This window comes from Sus scrofa, unplaced genomic scaffold, assembly GCF_000003025.6.
Source record: "Sus scrofa isolate TJ Tabasco breed Duroc unplaced genomic scaffold, Sscrofa11.1 Contig1206, whole genome shotgun sequence".
NCBI lineage: Eukaryota > Metazoa > Chordata > Mammalia > Artiodactyla > Suidae > Sus > Sus scrofa.
Genome location: NW_018084833.1, coordinates 680,370 through 699,627, shown reverse-complemented (window position 1 = coordinate 699,627; position 19,258 = coordinate 680,370). Strand labels below are relative to the sequence as shown.

Sequence of the window (19,258 nt, the reverse complement as noted above, 5' to 3'; positions counted from 1 at the left end):
TGCACCCCGCAGCAGGGGGCGTCTCAGCATTCATCTTATTTCACCATCAAGAGGTCAAGCAACCACTGTGCACGTCAGCAAAACATGCTTTTATTTTCATCTCAGCAGATGTTCTCATTTGGCACCTGACTGACACCACACCAAAGCCCTCAGGCCAACAAGCATGGGCTGAGACCATGTGCAGACTTCTCGTTTGTAGGTCGCAATGCCCACGAGCCTCAGGGTACCTGGTCCTCTCCCTGGTCCCCTAGGAAGGCCTACATCTGTCTCAGGTACGCTAACAGGGCCGGCCACAAGGTGATGCACAAGTCACGACACTGCAATCTGCTGGGACAGGAAGCCAAGCAGTGCCTGGAAAGCACACAGCTATGTGGAGAACTCCACATAGGGTTCCAGTCGTGATTATTCAACGTACTCCTGTCTGCCTGGGCTGGAATGAAGAAGGCCTGTCCTCCCCAGGGAAACCAGGAAGGAGACACAAGCACGTTTACACTTTCCAGAGCTCAGGCATCGAAGGAGGTCTTCTCCTGGATGGGCTGGGGCTGGGGCCGGGAGCGCTCAGGTCAGCGCTGCTGGCCAGAGGAAAGCTCGAGTCCAGCTTCGCAGCCTTTGCACAGGGGGTACCTCCCCAGGATCCATGAAAGTACTCAGAGCCGATCAGAGCATTTTGCCTACATGTAGTTTCCACCTGTCAGAGGTGTTCAGTACTGTGTGGCCTGGGGCCCTTCTCGGGATCTCAATTCAAAGTTAGCTATTCAAAGCATGAAAGAAGAGGGAGTACATTTCAAGGATCATGGCTGCTCTTTTTAGCCCTGCTGAGGGAACAAGTTCAGACATGACTGGAAGAGAGAAAACTGGGCACTCGGCAGGGCTCAAGCTGGATGTCAGACTCAGACTTCTGATGCAGTACAAGTGGGACCTCAGCTTGGGGTCCAGCATTCCAATATATCCTCTGCGAGGCTAGTTGACCCGGCAGGCACGGATCATGAGCAGCTGCAGAAGAATGAACACCGGGGACGTGATCAGGCCGAACCAGAGCTCCCGAGTCTGCTCCACCAGCTTCTGGCACAACAACATCTCGAAGACGAACTTGAGGCTAAGAACTGTGAGGACCCAGAAAAGGCGGAGCACGGCCAGCCGCTTCTCTCCGTCCTGGAAGAGGCGCACGGAGACGATAGTGGTGAAGTAGGTGCTGAGCCCGTCCGCTGCGAAGAAGGGCACGAACACGTTCCACCAGGAGAGGCCGGGAGCCAGGCCATCCACACGCAGGGCCAGCAGCACGGAGAACACCAACAGGGCTAAGAGGTGCACGAAGATCTCGAAGGTAGCGAAGCCCAGCCACTGCACCAGCTCCCGGAGCGAGAAAAGCATCGCGCCGGCTGAGCGCGGGCCAGGGCCCGGCAGAGCGTCCCAACCTCAGGGCTGGGCCTCCACTCCTTACGGGCCTCGCCGGCGCCTGCCTCCGTCGGCGCCGCGGCCAGCGGGAGGCAGCGAGCGGCCCCCACCTGCCCCGGCCCTCGGCCCCGGCGCGCCGCCGACCCCCAAGCCCCAGCCCGGGACCCGACACTGGCCGCCAGCGGACGCCCGCGGCGCTCGGACGCCATGCCCCGCCGGGCGCAGCCCTAGGACGTCACTTCCGGCCGACGCCGGAAGCCGGAAGTCGGAGCGGGTCCCCGCCGCCGGGGTCCCCAGGAGCTGTTTGCTGGTCGCATCGCTCAGTGCAGGCTTCGGCGGCGCGTGCCCCGATGCTGAGCCCACAGCTTCTGGTGCTCTTTGGCAGCCAGACAGGCACAGCCCAGGATGTGTCGGAGAGGCTGGGCCGCGAGGCCCGGCGCCGGCAGCTCTGCTGCCGGGTGCAGGCCCTGGACTCCTACCCCGTGGTGAGGGCTCCCTGGGCCTCGGCGGGGAGATCCAGCAGGCCTGGGGCGCTGGCCCCCAGAGCTCTAGAAGTCAGGGACCTGCATTTCGTCTGAGAGCGAGCCCTTCCATTACGGCGGATTCAGGGGACGGGAGAGCTTAGGAACAGCGCCCAGCTTAGCACCTGGAGGACGGGGCAAAGTAGGAGGGTGGAGCCCGAAAGAGTAGGCTGGCCGGGCGCGCGCGGGCGCTAAGTCCCTTTGCCCATCACTGTGAGTGAAGGAGAGCGACCCAGGCTGCTAGGAAGATGCCTGGCCATTACAGCCTGAGGCCTTACACGTATGTCTTTTTGTTGAGGTGAATCTGATTAATGAGCCCCTGGTGATATTTGTTTGTGCAACTACAGGCCAAGGAGATCCCCCGGACAACATGAAGGTAAGGCTGACCTGAAGTGGCTTTCTCTGCTCAGGAGCCCAGATCCCTGCCCTCAACCCACATCCCACTTTCATTGCTTGGAAAGTCTTGAGAGGAACAGTAGGTGCCTTCTTGTATCTGCTGCACGTTAGCCATGGATTTGGAAGGATGTCTTTGGGTGGCCCTGGGGGCTCGGTTGTCTTCCCTAATAAACTATTCACAGGCTACCACTGTAACTTTTCATATTTTCCTAGGGCTATGTAGAAATCTGATATGAGTCATGTGTATTTCAAAACTGTTCGACCTTCAGGGAACATTCTTCAATTCTTTGGCCATCTTCTGAGCACACACCGTATTCCAGGCATAATCTGGCGCTAGGACTCTGGCTGTGAACCTTGTAGTTACACTTCTACCCTCACGGAGCTCAAAACATAGCAAAGGCAAGAGTTGAACTGGCAGTTACAGTACCAAGAAGTGCACGCTGCCAGGAAAGTGCCGGATGTTATGGGAGCACTAACGGGGGCTCTCTGGCCCAATCCGGAAGTTCAGGGAGGGCTTTTGGAAAGCGTGGAGTATAGGCAAGCCCGGAAAGATAAGGGGCGGGGGGGGCTAGCCAGGCACTAGGAAAGAGGGAGCAGCCCCTGGAAAGAGCAGAAAGCAGTTTCGGATAGTTGAGCCAAGGAGTGAGTCAGAGTTGGAGGGGAGAAGGGTGGCCGGCAGCCGGGCTGGATCCCAAGGAGCCCAGCAGCCACAGAGAGGCGGATGGACGTGAAACCAAGGGCCGTGGGATCCGTGGGGTGACGCAGTCATGTCCATATTCTAGGAAGACCAGCAGTTGTCTGCAGGGGAGACGGGCTGTAGGAGAGCAAGAACAACCCCAGGGTGCACAGAGCAGCCCAGAGACTGGCGGCTTGAGCCAGGGTGGGGGCAGAGTGGAGAAAAGCCAACGTACTGCAGAGATGTCAGGAAGGTGAAATGGACTGGACATAGAATCGAATCTCAAAGTTGAGAAAGAAGGTGGAATCGAGACAGGAGTTTGGGCTCAGGTACTAAGATGGACGGCAGTTGCACACGCAGATGTGAGAGAATGGGGGCGGGTGAGGTACCTGGCTGTTCAGGTGGCAGCACAGTGGGTCCGGAGCTCTAATGAGCTCCTAGGTGGAGGTAGATGTCGGAGTGGCCAAAATACGGAGGCGTGCGAAAGGAAGCTGCCCCCTGCCCCCAGGACAGGCTGCCCTGTCCACTTTGAGCCTGGCAGGTGGGAAAAGCCTGTGGCCGCAGCGGCCAGAAGAGGGCGTGCGCCCCTTCCAAGGTCAAGGCAGAGAGGTGACTCTCTTCAGAAGGTCTCCCGCACTCACACAGCCGGGAAACAAGGTCAGATAAGGCCTGAGGGGCCTCAGCGGGCTTGATCAGCAAAGGGCTGTTCCGAGACCTTGAGGAGGAACCGCTGTACATTCAACAATTCGAAAAAGCTTGGGCTGTGACAGGGGCTAAAGGGTTCAAAAGAGGCTATTTAGGTGGGGAAGCGAGGCCTGTCTAAATGCTGGTTGCGGGGGTGGGGGGGGGGGAAGTGGCAGGAAACTGAAGAATGGGATTGCAGTGGGGGAGGGCTCCCTGGACAGGAAGGAGGCGGGCAAGGGGGCAGGTGTGTGGCCATCAAAGGCGGGCGGGGGGGTGGGGACGGGACAGACGCACACAATCCGGACAGAGCTGGGGCTGAGGAGACACTCCTTACAAACGACGTGACCAGAACATGACGTTGAGAACTTTTCCCAGCAAGTGTGACAAAAAGACGGGAAACAAGAAATGTGATATTGGGATTCCAGGATTATCCCAGCAGCCCCAAAACGCAAAGAAGAGTGGCGAGGGCCGGGCCTTCAGCCTGGAGAGCCCGCCTCGTGCCCAGGGGGGGGCCTGCCAGCTGCGAGCAGGGCTCCCACTGACCACACCTGGGGCGGGTTTCAGCTGCTGGGGACAGAGCAGGGCACAGAGGGACACTGGCTTCTCAGCAGCCACCACCCAGCTGGACCAGCTCAGAGCAAAGCTTTGGTTTCTTGGGAAGGTGGTCTCAACTGAAATGCGCCCCTGGGGTCTGCCTCCGCCCCGGCCCCTTGCCGGAAGCGCCCTGGAAATGGTCTCAGCGGGGTCTGGGGAGGCCGAGCAGGCCTGGTCCAGCCAACAGGGTCTCGAGAAGGCAGGGAGCAGCCCAGGCCCATGGGCAGACCTGTGCCCTGACAAGGCCAGGACCCTGCTGGCGGAAGGCAGACGGTGAGGCGAGGCTGGACCGCACACACGGTGGGGGAGTCAGGCTCAGGTCATCAGGGGCTGAAGATGCCAGTGCCTCTGGGCCCACAGGGAGGCCTGGGCAGGACATGGAGCAGGACGTGCTCCGGAGGGGCCACCCCAAGGGGGACGCTATGGTCAGGGAGGGAGGGACTCGGGCCGGCCCCTTGGAGGTGTGGGTGTAAGGCGCCTGGGAGAGGGTGACAGCCGTGGGACCCCTGCTGGCCTATGGACAGGCTGAAGCCCTGAGGGAGGGGAGTGCCCGAGCAGCCCAGGAGAGGAGTTGCAAAGGAGAGCAGAGGCCACGGAGCTGGGGGAACTGGGGCCCGAGAGGGGCCTTGACGTGTCAGCCCAGAACCTGTTCTGTGGCCGCTCAGGCCCAAGCCTGTGGCTGAGGGCTCAGGGCCGAGGCGGAGCTGCGCAGCCCCCTCTGGGGAGGCCCCTGCCTGCCTGTGCCCAGCGGGGCTCTGCAGCCTCCCCTGAGAGCCCCCACTCGAAGCCCCTCGCCCAGAGCCCAGCTCCATGGTGGTAGCTCTCGGCAGGTCTCTCCTTTACCGTTTTCTCTTTTTTCCCAAGCCTCTTACCTGTGTGATAGGATTTATTTAAAAGGGTCTTGTCTTGGAGTTCCCATCATAGCTCAGCGGTTAGCAAACCTGACTAGTATCCATGAGGTTGCAGGTTCGATCCCTGGCCTTGCTCAGTAGGTTAAGGATCCAGTGTTGCCATGAGCTGTGGTGTAAGTCACAGATGCGGCTTGGATCCGGTGTTGCTGTGCCTGTGGTGTAGGCTCGCAGCTGCAGCTCCGATTTGACCCCTGGCCTGGGAACCTCCATATGCCCGGAGTGCGGCCCTAAAAAGACAAAAGACCAGAAAAAAAAAAAAAAAGATTTTAAAATGGTCTTATCTTAATAACAAAGCTGTCGAGGAGCAGGAGAGCAGGCCCCTGGGACCCCCACCCCACCCGCGGGCCCTGGTGGCCCAGAGCCGGCCCGAGCCTGGTATTTCCTGGCTGTAGGGCTTCTGGAAGTTCATATTCCGAAGAAACCTGCCGTCGACCTCCCTCTGTCAGATGGACTTTGCCGTCCTGGGCCTTGGGGATTCCTCTTACGCCAAGTAAGTGAGGGCAGGGGGCTTCTGGCCGCCAGGGGCTATCCTGGGGCACGTGACCAGCCCCCAGGCTCCCCCTTTGGGACCTGACCCTGGCCATGCCCAGAGACCCTCCCTGGTGGGCTCCTCCCCCGCAGCCAGAGGCCTGGGGCTCCAAGGGCAGGCCGGCGGCAAGGGCTGGGGCTGGCTTGGGCCTCTTGCAGGGCAGGGGTGCTGTCTCGAGCCAGACTTCCTGGGCCTGAGCCAGTGTCCTCTGTCGACATGGGACTTAGGGCGACCAAGGCCCACCCTGCCCTTGCCCGCTTTTAGAAACAGGCTCTTTGAGATGTTCGGGCTTAGGCAGAGTGCAGAGAACAGCAAGAAGCGAATAGGTGGCTAGCATGGGAGACAGCAGCCCCAGGGCCACCCTGAGGCCGCCGCCTCTCCAGGCACAGCCGTGGGGCCTCCCGTCTCTGCTTTTTGCTTCTCCCTGTTTTCAGGACACGCTGTGTCCTAAGCAGAGAACAGGGGAGGGCCACGGGCTCTGCGTTCAAGGGCAAACAGCCTGAGTTCCTGAAGCGTTAAAACCCCGACTGTCAGCTCAGGGGCTAAGGGCGGGGCCCGCACTCGTCCAGGCGGACGGGACAGGAGGGCGGCCACGCATCCACGACCCGTCCACGGGGCTTGCGGTTCTGTTCTGTGCGTGAGGCAGACATCTGTCGCCGCAGGAGGGGTGAAGGGTCTCTGTGGACAGTGTCCTGGGAGGTCCTGTCATTCAGGGAGCCGCAGTGACAGCCAAGGACCCCAGGAAGAGCAGCTGGGCTGTCCCTTCCGCCTCCAGCGCGGGGCCCGTGCCAGCCTCGTCTCTCCACAGGTTTAACTTTGTGGCCAAGAAGCTGCACCGCCGGCTGCTGCAGCTGGGGGGCAGCGCCCTCCTGCCCGTGTGTCTGGGCGATGACCAGCACGAGCTGGGGTGAGTGTGGGAGGGGGCGCCCTCCCGCGGGGCCCAGCCACGAGCAGGGCCCCAGACCCGCATGCACCTGTGCTCCCTGCAGGCCTGATGCCACCATCGACCCCTGGCTACGCGACCTGTGGGAGAAGGTACTGGGGCCGCATGCTGTGCCCCTCGACCTTGGTGTGACCGCGCCCGCAGTCCCGTAAGTGTGGGGCGCCCCAGACCTGGCCTGGCACGAGGCTCCCAGGGGCGGCGCTTCAGGCCAGCGGGGGACTGACAGGTGTCCGCCCCCTTGTAGCTGGCCCTCCAGGTTCACCCTGCAGCTCCTTCAGGAGGCCCCCAGGAAGTGCTCGGAGGAGCTGAGCGTGGCCGGGACAGACCCTCAGGGACCGCCTTCAGAGCTGCAGCCCTTCCTGGCACCCATGGTCACCAACCAGAGGGTCACCGGCCCCTCACACTTTCAGGATGTCCGCCTGATTGAGTTTGACATCTCGGGCTCCGGGATCAGGTGAGGGTCTGTCCCCAGGCTGCGCAGGGCCCGGCCCCGTCGGGGGGCAGGGCTGTGGGCTGCGGGCCAGCAGGTCCTCGCCCAGAGCAGGCGCTCAGCAGGGTGGGGAGCTGAGATGATGGTGCGAGTCGGGGGCCACACCTCCACCCCGTGGACCCCCCGCCAGCCCTCCCTGGACACCTGTTTCCTTCCTCCGCAGTGTCCCCGGAGCCCCCAGCCTCCTCCCCCGCAGGCAGGCCCCTCCCCCCACCCTCGGGGTTCTTCCCACACCCTCGTGGCTTCCCCACACAGCTTTGCAGCAGGCGACGTGGTGCTGATCCAGCCCGAGAACGCGGCCAGCCGCGTCCAGCAGTTCTGCCAGCTGCTGGGCCTGGACCCCGACCAGCACTTCATGCTGCAGCCCCAGGAGCCAGGTGAGTCCCCAAGCCCAGGGTGGGGCCCCCCTCGTGCTGCCCTCTCCCCTGCCGCCCCAGTCCCTGGCCCCCACAGCCTCCCATCCCCTGCGGCAGGTGTCCCTTGCCCAGAGCGGCTGCCCCAGCCCTGCTCCGTGCGGCGCCTCGTGTCCCAGTATCTGGATATCTCCAGCGTGCCCCGCCGCTCCTTCTTTGAGCTCCTGGCCTGCCTCTCCCCGCACGAGCTGGAGCGGGAGAAGCTGCTGGAGCTCAGCTCTGCCCGAGGCCAGGAGGAGCTGTGCGAGTACTGCACGCGGCCCCGCAGGACCATCCTGGAGGTGGGCAGGGGCGCGGGTGGGCTGGGGATGTGGCCTCGGGGCCCTGCCAGCCGCACCTGCTGAGGCTGCCTCTGCCCAGGTGCTGTGCGACTTCCCACACACGGCCAGCGCCGTGCCCCCGGCCTACCTGTTCGACCTCATCCCCCCGATCCGGCCGCGGGCCTTCTCCATCGCGTCCTCCCTGCTGGTGAGGGGCCGGCCTCGGGAGGCTGGGCTGGGGCCACGGGGCTGGGCGGCAGGGACCACGCAAGGGGACGTGGGTGGAGCCTGAAGCCAGGCAGCAGGCAGCCCAGCGGGGCAGGCACCCACTGTGCCCTCCGCCAGGCTCACCCTGAGAGGCTGCAGATCCTCGTGGCCGTGGTGCAGTACCGGACACGCCTCAAGGAGCCCCGCCGGGGCCTCTGCTCCTCCTGGCTGGCGTCTCTGGACCCCGGGCAAGGTAACCCTGGTTGGTCCTCGAGCGGGGGGGCGTTACCTTGCACCACAGCCAGTCCTGGGCCTCTTCATGCCACCCCCTCCTGCACCAGGACCTGTCCAGGTGCCCCTGTGGGTGCGTTCCGGGGGCCTGAAGTTCCCAGAGACACGAGACACGCCCGTGATCCTGGTGGGGCCTGGCACGGGCGTGGCCCCCTTCCGAGCAGCCATCCAGGAGCGCGTGGCCCGGGGTCAGATTGGTGAGCATGGAGTCTGGGAAGGGTGGTGGCCGGGCTGAGCCTCGAGGGCCCAAGTCCCGGCTCGAGGCCCCTGTGCGTCCCCAGGAAACGTCTTGTTTTTCGGCTGCCGCCAGCGGGACCAGGACTTCTACTGGGAGGCAGAGTGGAAGGAGCTGCAGGAGCGGGGCTGCCTGACTCTCATCACAGCCTTCTCCCGGGAGCAGGTGGCTGTGTGGCGGCCGGGAGGGCGGCGGGGAGGGCGGCCGGGACGCAGACTCATCCCACCCACCCCTGCTGCGTCCTCCCCGCAGGAGCAGAAGGTATACGTGCAGCACCGGATCCGCGAGCAGGGGCCACTGGTGTGGGAGCTGCTGGAGCGCCGGGGCGCCCACTTCTACCTGGCGGGGTGAGCCTGGCTGCGGGTTGTGGGGGAGCCAGACCTCTGGAGACTCTGTCACGCTGACCTCGTCCTCCCTGCTCCTCCAGCAACGCCAAGTACATGCCGGCCGGCGTGTCGGACGCCCTGACCTCCATCTTCCAGGAGGAGGGTGGGCTCTCCAGCCCCGAGGCGGCCGCCTACCTTGCCAGGCTCCAGCGGACGCTGCGTTTCCAGACTGAGACGTGGGCCTGAGGCGCCGTCGTGCTGGTGGCCGCAGCCACTCTGACCACTGTCCTCCGGGGGCCGTTGCTACCTCCCGCCCTCATGCCAGCGGGAGGACAGGCAGCTCTCCGGCAGCCCGCCCGCCCGCACTCCAGCTGACTCCCATCCCACCCGCGCCCCGGCCCTGCGGCCCACCCCCACCACGAGGGCTGCAGGCTCCTGCTGGCCCCGCTCGGGTCCCGGTCAGGCTGGGGCCTGGGCTGCACACACCTTCCTGGCCTGGCTCCAGGAAAGTCTCAGCAATAAATGATGTGCTCTGAGTGGCTGATTCCTGCCTGCTCTTCCTTGTGCTGTCAAGGTGCTCGGGGCAGGCGGGCCCCCAGCGCCTCTGGATGGGAGCCGCCTGCCCGCCTTGGGCACGGGTGCACCTTTGCTCACCCACACGCTTTCACGTCCGATCCTAATGCTGCGGATGCCGGCTGTTTGCCCTCCTCGTGAGGCCGGGCCCTGGCCCTGACGGCCAAGCACTGTGGGGGTGGGGGCGCTGGCTGGGAGGCATCTGCTGGCATGGACTGTCCCTTCCCAGCCCGGGCGGGGGCAGGGGGCAGGGCGGGCCCAGGATCAGAGCAGGTGTGGGCGGTGGCCCCGCCCCTGGGAGGGGACTTCCTGTTGGAGGAGTTGGGCCGGCCTGCCCACACCGCCACCACCGCCACCACCACCGTTGCACCTGGGATCCGGCTCTGTCCTCCCTGGCTGACGGGGACGATCCTGTTGGGGTCGGCACGCTGGGCCCAGAAGCTGGCTGAAGCTGGCACGGGGGCCCAAGTGACGTTGACTGAGAGGGACGAGCGCTACCAGCTGCGCTTCCTGACAGGGCCTGTCAGAGCCGGGAGAAGGCAGCCGTTGCGGCAAGGTCAGTGCCAGACTTGCCCCAGCCCTGGAGGCCGCCCTGACCTTCAAGGCTCCAACCACCCGCCACTGTCTCTGTCGCCACCCTGGGGTCCTCACCCACCCATCCTGACTCCTGCCCTGGGGCCCCCACCCATGGCCCCACTGATCTCAGCTCTGGGCTCCCTCATTTGCCTCTGGCCTCCCTGGGCCCTGAGGACCTGGACCCGCTGTGCCAAGTGCTGGTACACGGTGGGTCAGAGGGCAGGGCCCTCGGGAACCCTCAAGATGCCAGGATTCCAGACAGTGAACCCCTGCTGGGGGCCAGGCCCATGGAGAACGAGGAGGGGCAGCTGGGGGAGGAGGACGAGTGCCCCATCTGCACAGAGCCCTATGGGCCCGGAGAGCACCGCCTGGCCCCACTGAACTGTGGTCACGGCCTGTGCGCAGGGTGCCTGCACCGGCTGCTGGGCACAGCCCCCAGTGCTGACCTGGGCCGGGTGCGCTGCCCGCTGTGTCGCCAGAAAACACCCATGCTCGAGTGGGAGATCTGCCGCCTGCAGGAGGAGCTGCTACAGGCCGATGGGCCCCAGCGGCCACCACCTGCCGCCCCCCCGCCGCCCCCCCGCCGGGGCCCGGGCCCTGGGGCTCCCTAGAGCACCGCTACCAGCTGCGCTTCCTGACAGGGCCTGTCGGTGGCCGAGGCTGCCTGCCCTTCCTGCCCTGCCCGCCCTGCCTGGGCACCTGGCTCTGGGCCCTGCGGGAACGGGGGCCCTGCGCCCGCCGCCTGGCGCTGCTGGGCCTGCTGGCCCTTGAGCTGCTGGGCCTGCTGCTCATCTTCACGCCGCTCGTGCTGCTGGGTCTGCTCTTGGTGCTGCTGGACAGCTCCCGCCGCTGAGCAGCGCCTACTGTGTGTGCCACTGGCTGGCCTGGGAGAGCCATGGCCACCAGCGGACAGAAGGCCCGGACTGACCCGAAGCCTGGGTGCCCTGAGGGCCTCGGGGGCACCTTGCCTTGAGGCCTAATGACCAGGCAGAAGAACCCCAGGTCGACCAGAGCACTTGCCTTCAATCGAGACCCAGGACTGGAGCCCAGGGCGCCTGCCCCCCTCGGAGCCTGTGTTCAGCATCTGCCCCAGCCAGAGACTCCAAACTGCCCTTCTGCCCAGACATGGGCCACCGGTGCCCCAGGGCAGCACAGAGGTCTCTGACCGGGGCCCCAAGCGCTCCTCGGTGGACAGGCACCACGCTGCCACCTGGCCTGGCTGCGAGAGGGGCAGTGCCCAGTGGACAACAAAGTGAACAGAGGCACCTGGCAGTGGGTGGAGCCCAGGCAGGGGCCGCGGCGCCTACTTGCCCATGTCCCAGATAAGGGCCGGCATGTGTCCCCTGAAGGTCAGGGCAGTCGCCGGGAGGGGACTGTGCAGCAGGGGCCAGACTGGGAGCTGAGCGGCAGCCCTGAGCCACTGGTGGGGTCAGCAGTGCCCCTCAGCTGCAGGGGATGTGGGCCCAGCCGGGCCCTGGAGCCAGACAGCACCGCACCGGGTCCCAACTCTGCCCCCGATGCCCTGCAGCGTCCCACCGCTGAGCCTGGGGCCTTTACCTGAGGGACAGAGACCATCACGGCGCCATTTCGTGGGCCTGCCCGGCACGCGAGCTGGCTCTCAATAAATAGCATCCGCTGCGGCCCTGCTGTATTGCACCGTTGTCAACTTCCTCTGCCTTCATCAACCAGGGACAGAGTCCCTTCGTATGACCGCAGCCAGCCATTGTCCCAACCCCGGCTCAGAGCGGGCCCAAGGCCATTCTCACACAACCTCTGAAGGTCAGGGAAGCACCAGGAGCCAGCTGGGCTGAGGGTCCCCCTTCGGCTGCGCTCACATCCTGTGGCCGGTGCAGAGGGGATGTCCTCCCGTGCCCAGCTGGGCCTGCCTTGCACACCTGCCCACACGCTCCTGCCTGGCACGTCCAGCTGGCCCTGCACAGATGCCTGGCGCATTCACGCACACGTGCACACACACGTCGGCCCAGCCTTCCCGAGCAGCATGCCTGGCCCGGCCTGGCGCCTGGTGAGCAGAACAGGCTGACCCCGAGCAGCACTGGGCCTCCCTCTGGCTGCTCCAACCTGGACCCTGTCAGGGCAGCCCTGGGAGCCCACCCTGGCCCAGGCCAGAGTGCAGGCCTAGGCAGTCTTCAGTCCAGGGAACAAGTTGCAAACTTTGGCAAAGAGTTTTAATGGCAAAGTTGGCTGCAGCGACAATGCCACGCGGGTAGGGGCCAGAAGCTGTGGTGCGCAAGGGGTCAGCAGGCAACAGGGCAGGGCCGATCCCTGAAGAAGCGGCGAGCGAGGGCGGGTGGGCGGCGGCAGCTGGGCAGACGCTACATGATGGAGCAGGCGGACAGCGGGTTCCGCACGTGGCAGGTGCACGCGGCCCCGCAGTACTGCCGGAAGGTCTGGTAGCAGCTGCCCTCAGGCTCGCCCCCCCACTGGCCACCGGACGGGGCGGTCAGCGCCTCGGGAGGCAGGCGGCTCAAGATGGACGTGTTGACGGCCAGCGCAGCCAGGCCGTAGTCAGTGAAGAGCACAGTCTCACGGCGGCAGGTGGGGCAAGAGATGAACTTGTACTTGGGGCAAGACTCGTAGAGAATCTGCAGGCACTGCTCGCAGACAGAGTGCAGGCAGGACAGCACGCGGGGCCGCCGCTGAGTGACGTTGTACGTGTGCCCGCAGGTGGGGCACTCCAGAGGCTCGCCCGCGGCTGGCGCCGAGGCTGCCGGGCCGCCCGAGGCCGCAGAGCCCGGCCGGATCACGTACTGATTCGCGATGACCTCGTCTGCCGGCGCCACTCGGGGGAAGCCCAGCTCCGCGCTGCCCTTGCGGGGCCGGCGTGGCAGAGGCGGGGTGCGGGGCGCCCCTTCCAAGGCAGGCATGTCCCCCCCACATGCCTGGTTGGCGATGATCTCCGTGTCTGAGGGCCAGGCTCGCTTGGGCGCCAGAGCGGGGGTGGGCCGGGGCGCAGGTGGGAAGCAGGGGGCGGCCGCCGGCAGCTCGGGGAACTTCTCGGGGTGCACGATCTTCATGGCCTCCATCTTGAGGATGACATGGGGGCCCTTCAGGCAGGACATGAGGAAGCCTGGCCAGCCACTGCCCGCCTCGGGCCCGGGGTCAGCCGGCATCCGGCTGTCTCCAGTCAGGCTGGGCGTTCGGGTGGGTGGGGGAGTTGGGTGGGGCCGGGGGGAGGCGAGGGGGCAGCATCCTGGTCCCGCCAGGCCTGGTGGGGACCCTGGCTGCTCTGTGGACTCCTGGGGGAGGCTGGCAAGAGCTTGGGTGGGAGGGCCCCCCCCAGCGGCCACAGCGGCTTCTCGGGTCCAGTCCTAGGAGGAGGAGGGAGAGGCGGGGGAGGAGGAGAGGTGCAGGGGCAGGGGGGTGTGGGAGGCTGCCCTGGGCTGGAAGTTGGGCCCAGGGACTCACCCAGGGTCTCTGGCTGCTGAGGCTGGCGAGGGGGCGTTGGGGGGGGTCCCCCTGCAGCCGAGATCAGCAGTCCCCGGGCCGGGACATCCGGGCAGGCAGGGGCTAGGTGGGCCCCATGGCTCCAGGACAGGGCGCCCAGGGAAGGCAGCTAGCCTGAGCCCTGGCTGCCGAAGGACTCGGGCCGCAGGCTCGGCGGCGGCGGGAGCAGAGGAGAGGCCTGGACCGGGCCCGAGCTGCAGGTGAGAGACAGCGCGAGGGCAGCAGCGCCCGGGCCCACCCTCGCCCTCGCCCTCGCCCTCGCCCTCGCCCTCGCCCTCGCCCTGCACAAAAGGCTGGGTGCCCGACCCTGCCCCTGACCCTCGCTGGACTCGGAACCTAGCCCCGTCCCCAGGCCCCGCCCCCAAGAGCCGACCTCTCCTCCGGAGCCGGGGCCGGCGAGCGGCGACCCCGCGCCGTCCCGCCCCGCCCGCGCTCACCTGCCCCAGCCTGGCGTCCCCGGGCCGCGCGCCGCCGCCGCAGAGGTTGTCTCAAAGGCAGGCCCGGATGCGGCGCCCGCGCCTTAGCCCGGCGGCTCCGGCGGCTCCGGCGGCTCCGGCGGCGACCTCGGGCGATGGCGGGGCCGCGGCGGCTCCCGGGGGCGCGGGGCGCGGGTCTCGGCGCGGCGGCGGCGGCGGCGGCAGCGGCGGCGGCGGCGGCGGCGGCAGGTGCGTGCCGAGCGTGGCGCGCTCTGCGGCGGAGGCGCGGGGACCGCAGTGCGCGCGGCGCCCGCCCGCGCTCGCAGCGCCACCCCCAGTCTGGGGACCCGCGCGGGGTCCGCGGGGCGGGGCCAGGCTCTCAGCTGCCCCTCGATCCACCAAGGGCCCTGCGCCCGCTCTCGGGGTCGCCCTTCTCCCTCCGGCCGCGTGCGGATCAGGAGCCCCGCGGCGTCCCCCCTCCCGCCTCCCCCGGCCCCGCCTGGCGGACCCTGAGTCCTAGTCAAGTCCCCCTCCCCAATTCCGGAAGGGATAGCTCGCTTGGAGATCTCACGAAGTCAGAGAGAGAAGGGGTTCCCAGACCCAGCGAGGGACTGACTGCCTTGTGTCTCCCCGCCCCAGAGTCAGGGTCTCTGCTTGTGCTTCCGCTAGGCCACGGCCAGGCTCTTCTGGCTCACAGGTGCACCAGGCTTAGTGTCCAGCGCTGGAGGCTGAGAGGGCGGTGTGACCAGAGGAGGACGTGCAGGGGCAGGAAGTAGGTACCAGGGGGCGCGGGGGTGGGGGGAGCTGGGGAAGGCTCCAAGGACAGGACGCTTGGCCAGATGGGTGGTGTGAGGGGTTTGCGGAAGGTCAGACAGCTGGACAGGCCGCCGTGGGGCAGTGCACGGAGGACAGGTGCCTACACTGGGCGAGGTGGCCCTTTCGGCATCCCAGCAGGTCACCACGTGTCCCACATACAGTTGTGTGTCATACAGTTGTCACCTGACCCCACCCAGCAGAGAGGCCCCATTCCTTTCTGCTTCTTCCTGAGGCCAGGCTTCCCTGCCCCCTGGGGTACACCCTCCGCCTGTGAGGAGCCCTCAGGTGAGAGGGAGGACAGAGGACACGCTGGCCACTACAGGGAAGGGGACCAGGGCTGCAGGGGCCCCCAGGGTGACAGTCCCTCACCTGCCAGGGCTACCACGTGTAATGCTGGCACTCCTTGGATCAGCACTGGCCCCTGCGCCTGACCCCGGACCGTCCCCACCTGGCCACGGCCCCTCTGTGCAGCCACACTGCACCTGGCCGTAGGCCTAGCCCCGAGTCCTGTCAGGCTGCCGAGCCGAGAGGTCGGCGACCCTGACGAAGGGGCCCACATGGGCAAAACGGGCTAGAGAGGCAACCCCGGCCCATAGGCTTGACTTTGCTGCTCTTGGCCACCTCAGACTAGGGCCCGCGCCCCAGTTTCCTCCACCGTTCAGGGAGAGCGAGTGTGAGAGGTGTCAGGTGAGCAGGTGCCCCGTGGGAGGGGCAGCGATGGCCTTATCGGGCCCTAGCATAACTGAGGCAGCATAATTGGCCACGGGAGAGCTGGGGGCTCCAGCCTCACGCAAGGCCTCTGCTCATCTACAGGCCAGCTCAGTTTGGGCGCGCATCCAAGCTGGTACCGCCACCAAGCCCCACCCCTTGCCCAAGGCCCCGCCCCTAGGGTTGACGTCCAACCAGGTGCAAGCCTCCCGCCTTGAGCCCGCCCAAGTCCACGCCTCCCTGAGCCTAGCGGATCAGAGCTGGGGCAGCCCAAGCCGGATCCAGGACGGTCTGGGGCCGGCTGACCCCGAACAGGGTGTTTAGGGAAACCCTCAAGCGCGGAGGCTTCTGGGGAAGAAAGTTCCTACAGGTCGTCCCCGACCTCGGCCTGGTTTGCGCATGCGCCAGCCTCCTGCTCTCCAAGAGGGGCAGGGTCCGTAGGCGGTGGGCGGTGCTTCCGGCGCCTGCGCAGTGGGCCACTGTTGTCCTCCCAAATCCCGGGCTACCCGGCCAGCGGCCGCCCCCACGGTCTGGTAACGCATCGGCAGAACTCGTGTCGGGGCTGGTCTGACCCGCCCCACGCAGCTCACTCTGGTCACCTGGCTTCTCGGTCAAGTCTGACTTGATCCCGCCCTTCCTGGGGCTTACCCCCGGAGCGCCAAGGACTAGAAGTGCGGGTCCAGCCCACACCTACTGCCCGGGTCGGCCCGGGGGGCGGGGGGTGCGGAGGGGGAGCTCGCATCTATTGTCACCTCTGCATGCAGTGACCCTGTATGGCAGGATCTATGCGCCACTTTACACATGAAGGTGGGAGAGGGCCCAGGGGCCCAGGATGGGGACCCTGAAGGGGGCGCTTCTGGCCCAGGAGTCCACCAACCAGAGGTTAACTGTAGTTTCAGAAGTGAGCTAGAAGCGGCGCTTGCGTAGGAAGCCCATGCCGCAGATCATAAGTTTTATGGGCAAAGGTGTGTAAATCAAACTTTTTTTATCAGTTTAAAAAAAAAAAAAAAACAGCAAATCTCGGAACATTGTAACACCTTGATCTCTGCCTGCCAGGTAGAGGCAGGGTCACAGGGAGCACCTGTACTCTCTGCTTCAGAGCAGGGGCTTCGGGCGTGTGAAGGGTGGCTGGGACCGCAAGACCACCTGCAGGCCCCCCCCCGGGGGGGGGGCGTGCTGTGGGCCTGAACCCAGGCTCGCTTCCTGTCCTGCTTTCTGGTGAGCTGCAGATCCTTGGAGGGCCAGGACATGCCCCGGATGCGTTGAGGATGAATCACCCAGGCTGGCAATGTCCCTCGGAGCCCTGGCGGTGGTCACCCGCCCATCCAGAGAAGGAAGGGTGGGTGGCCACTGTGCCCAAGAAGCTGGGGCCTCCTGTTTCCTGGGAACCCCATCTCTGAGCCCCGCCCATAGCCCCACCCTCCCCAGGAGGGAAAAGGCAGCAGCCAGCCGCTCAGCTCACAGGTGCTGGGACCTGACCCAGAGCACAGGAGGACAGACTGCTGCCGTCACCCCTTCAGGTGGGTCCTGGGCTTGAGGGGCTTCCCTGCACTGGGGCCTCTCCCCCGCAGAGCCAGCTGAGCTCCATCTCCCAGCCTCCTGCACCCTGCTGCCAGCTCTATGGCAGGACACAGGTGGGGGTGGGAGTGGGGGTGGGGGGTAGCTGGGAGGTGCCGGCCCTTGCTCTCCCTGTGCTCTGCTCACCTGCACCGGCTCTGACGCTGGGCCTCACGCATTCCTTCGCGGACTGGCTTTGCTCAGGGCTGTGGGCGGTCCCCTCCACTGAGTTGATAGCATCTCCCCTGCCCATCCCTGCCAGGCCGGCCATGGACCCCCAGGAGATGGTCGTCAAGAACCCCTTTGCCCACATCAGCATCCCGAGGGCACACCTGCGGCCTGAGCTGGGGCAGCAGCTGGAGGTGGCTCCATTCTGTCCGGAGTCCCAGGCTCTGCCTGGGGGGTCCTGCACCCTGGAGCCCACCGAGGAGAACACAGGGCCCAAGGGTGCCAAGGGTGCTGCTCCCTTCCAGGGCCAGCAGGCCTGGCAGCAGCCCAGCAACCCCTATGGCAGTGGGCCGCGCCCGTCAGGACTGACCTATGCGGGGCTGCCACCGATTGGGCGTGGGGATGACATTGCCCACCACTGCTGCTGCTGCCCCTGCTGCTCCTGCTGCCACTGCCCCCGCTTCTGCCGTTGCCACAGCTGCTGCTGCGTCATCTCCTAGCCCGGCCCCCGCTGGGCCACGGAGCCTGCCTCGGGACCCCCGGCATGGCAGCCGCAGCAGGGCCTGGACAGTCGGGACAGCCACTGGGCTGTTGTAATGGGCTCTGGCTGCTCCCCACTCTGGACAGAGACAGCTGCCCGCCATGAAGGCTGCCCTCTCAGCTCAGGCCCCCGAAACAGAGCCCCTGTCGTGACGGCAGCCGCGGGGTCACGTCTCTTCAAGGCCCCAGGCCCAGGCAATAAAGCAGAGTGAGCACTGTTTCCACAGTTCTGCTCCTTTGCGCCGCCCCTTTGGGAGGTGTCCCAGCTAGGGGACACCACAGGCCAGCGGCTTCTGTGGGACATTCAGGGATGGGGAAGCCACTGCCTCGGGACAGCGTAAACCGCACCGCCCTCTCAGGGCGGCCGGAGGCCAGACAGGAAGGCCGGCCAGGCCTGAGTTTGAGCTGCCTGCCTTCCCTGGGGCTGAGGTCAAGTCTGGGAGGCAGGTCAGTCTGCGGGTCAGACAGCAGGAGGATGCTGCGTGTGGCACTGCAGACGGAGCCCAAGAGGCCTCCAGCGAGAGGACCAGGTGGGTGGCACAGTGGTGGATGGGACCCGCGCTGGAGGCTTCCCAGGCGGGGAACCCCCGTGCCAGCACCAAGCCCTGCGCGTCCTGAGGCACTGCTCTGCCTCAGCTGGGGCATTTTTCTGGCTTCTCGCAAAACATCCAGTCCCTGAACACCTGCTGCGCGCTGCTCCCGCTGTCCTGCCTCTGAGGTCTGGGCTTCCAGAGGTGGGCAGAGAAGGCGCCGGGCCAGACCCAGCTCCCACCCAGCGGAGCAGCTTAGAGGCCCAGCGGGGGATGTGTGGGGCACAGGGCTGCTTGGCACTGGCATTGCCTCAGTGCTGGGGTGAGGCCGGGATGCCGGCGAGAAGAGCGAGCACTGGGCCCCCTGACGTTGCCGGGGGAGCAGGCCCAGCTGGCCTCGCAGGACAGACAGGTCCTGGTGCCGGGCCTCTCCTGAGCCCTGGTGACTGGCCGCACGGCAGGACCCATCTCTGGGTGGAGGCAGACCTGTCACTGGCCTGACTACATGGGGACTCAGGTGTGCCCCCACTGAAAGCTCACCCCACCCAGGCCAAACACAAAAACCTGTCCAACCAGTCCAGGAGCCGGAGGACTGCCTGGTGGTAGGAGTTAGGAGGGGCTCCTCTGGCCCTTGGCCTCCTCCAGCAGGGCCGAGAGGATTCTGGGGTCCCAACCCGGCCCCAGCCCGTCCCCACACGCCCCATCCTGCTGTACCCACAGTCCTCGTCATCGCAGGCTGGCCCTGGGGCTTTGGCCAGGCAGATGCTGGGTTGGGGGGTGGCCTCTGACGGGGGCGTCCGGGGCTGCCCACGGTGCCCTGCACCTCAGAGAGTCTCTGGGGGCCTCTCTGTGTGGGCGGGATCCTCGCACTTGCGCTTGAGGGCCTCCTTGGAGCCCCGTGATGGGAACGTGACAGGCTCAGCCCAGGCAGGGACATGGACACACACGCTGTGATTGAGCCGCTGAGAAGCAGGGCTCTTCAGAGCTCTGAGCAGGTGGGGGTCCTGGCAGGCTTCCTGGAAGAGGTGATGCTTGAAC

The 19,258-nt window shown here is 66.0% G+C and overlaps 6 protein-coding genes across 15 annotated transcripts; 3 read left to right on the top strand and 3 right to left on the bottom strand.

The window, feature by feature from the left end:
- Nucleotides 1-70: 70 nt before the first annotated feature.
- On the bottom strand, nt 71-1,626 carry TMEM203 (transmembrane protein 203). The gene has a single exon (XM_003122349.6). It carries the CDS (start codon nt 1,369-1,371, stop codon nt 961-963), a length of 411 nt encoding a protein of 136 aa, XP_003122397.1. The 5' UTR covers nt 1,372-1,626; the 3' UTR covers nt 71-960.
- On the top strand, nt 1,626-9,407 carry NDOR1 (NADPH dependent diflavin oxidoreductase 1). 9 transcript variants are annotated; one of them, XM_021081178.1, is made up of 14 exons: nt 1,626-1,880; nt 2,264-2,292; nt 5,570-5,667; nt 6,515-6,613; nt 6,696-6,797; nt 6,894-7,103; nt 7,395-7,516; nt 7,613-7,833; nt 7,913-8,020; nt 8,158-8,272; nt 8,361-8,507; nt 8,592-8,710; nt 8,798-8,892; nt 8,973-9,407. In XM_021081178.1, exons 2-14 carry the CDS (start codon nt 2,287-2,289, stop codon nt 9,115-9,117), a joined length of 1,587 nt encoding a protein of 528 aa, XP_020936837.1. In that variant the 5' UTR covers nt 1,626-1,880; nt 2,264-2,286; the 3' UTR covers nt 9,118-9,407. The 9 variants fall into 9 exon arrangements, with proteins under 9 accessions (XP_020936837.1, XP_020936833.1, XP_020936832.1 ...); XM_021081174.1 differs by having other exon boundaries at nt 1,636-1,880; nt 2,215-2,292; XM_021081173.1 differs by having other exon boundaries at nt 1,636-1,880; nt 2,215-2,292; nt 8,592-8,892.
- Nucleotides 9,408-9,654: 247 nt separating this feature from the next.
- LOC102161013 lies at nt 9,655-11,662 on the top strand. Its single transcript, XM_021081247.1, is given in 3 exon segments — nt 9,655-9,966; nt 10,194-10,587; nt 10,590-11,662. Coding segments are annotated over 3 exon segments (990 nt in total). The 3' UTR covers nt 10,874-11,662.
- Nucleotides 11,663-12,189: 527 nt separating this feature from the next.
- Nucleotides 12,190-14,051, bottom strand: RNF208 (ring finger protein 208). Of its 2 annotated transcripts, none has more exons than XM_005652750.3 (2): nt 13,923-14,051; nt 12,190-13,679 (listed from the first exon to the last, which is right to left on the bottom strand). In XM_005652750.3, the coding sequence occupies exon 2, from the start codon at nt 13,149-13,151 to the stop codon at nt 12,354-12,356; it is 798 nt and encodes a 265-aa protein (XP_005652807.1). In that variant the 5' UTR covers nt 13,152-13,679; nt 13,923-14,051; the 3' UTR covers nt 12,190-12,353. The 2 variants fall into 2 exon arrangements, with proteins under 2 accessions (XP_005652807.1, XP_020936852.1); XM_021081193.1 differs by lacking the exon at nt 13,923-14,051 and having other exon boundaries at nt 12,190-13,064; nt 13,447-13,674.
- On the top strand, nt 13,592-17,910 carry CYSRT1 (cysteine rich tail 1). The gene is made up of 4 exons (XM_003122346.4): nt 13,592-13,685; nt 14,571-14,673; nt 16,655-16,945; nt 17,245-17,910. Exon 4 carries the CDS (start codon nt 17,252-17,254, stop codon nt 17,648-17,650), a length of 399 nt encoding a protein of 132 aa, XP_003122394.1. The 5' UTR covers nt 13,592-13,685; nt 14,571-14,673; nt 16,655-16,945; nt 17,245-17,251; the 3' UTR covers nt 17,651-17,910.
- LOC106507784 (collagen alpha-1(X) chain) lies at nt 16,394-19,178 on the bottom strand. The gene has a single exon (XM_013989316.2). It carries the CDS (start codon nt 19,155-19,157, stop codon nt 17,868-17,870), a length of 1,290 nt encoding a protein of 429 aa, XP_013844770.1. The 5' UTR covers nt 19,158-19,178; the 3' UTR covers nt 16,394-17,867.
- Between the last annotated feature and the right edge of the window lie 80 nt (nt 19,179-19,258).

Excerpts from the sequence above, each read along its gene's own strand:
- TMEM203 (XM_003122349.6), bottom strand. The coding sequence starts at position 1,371 with ATGCTTTTCTCGCTCCGGGAGCTGGTGCAGTGGCTGGGCTTCGCTACC.
- NDOR1 (XM_021081171.1), top strand. The coding sequence starts at position 1,746 with ATGCTGAGCCCACAGCTTCTGGTGCTCTTTGGCAGCCAGACAGGCACA. Across the intron at positions 5,668-6,514 it reads GGGGATTCCTCTTACGCCAA|GTTTAACTTTGTGGCCAAGA; the intron begins GTAAGTGAGGGC and ends GTCTCTCCACAG. Across the intron at positions 8,893-8,972 it reads GCCCACTTCTACCTGGCGGG|CAACGCCAAGTACATGCCGG; the intron begins GTGAGCCTGGCT and ends CTGCTCCTCCAG.
- RNF208 (XM_005652750.3), bottom strand. The coding sequence starts at position 13,151 with ATGCCGGCTGACCCCGGGCCCGAGGCGGGCAGTGGCTGGCCAGGCTTC.
- CYSRT1 (XM_003122346.4), top strand. The coding sequence starts at position 17,252 with ATGGACCCCCAGGAGATGGTCGTCAAGAACCCCTTTGCCCACATCAGC.
- LOC106507784 (XM_013989316.2), bottom strand. The coding sequence starts at position 19,157 with ATGTCCCTGCCTGGGCTGAGCCTGTCACGTTCCCATCACGGGGCTCCA.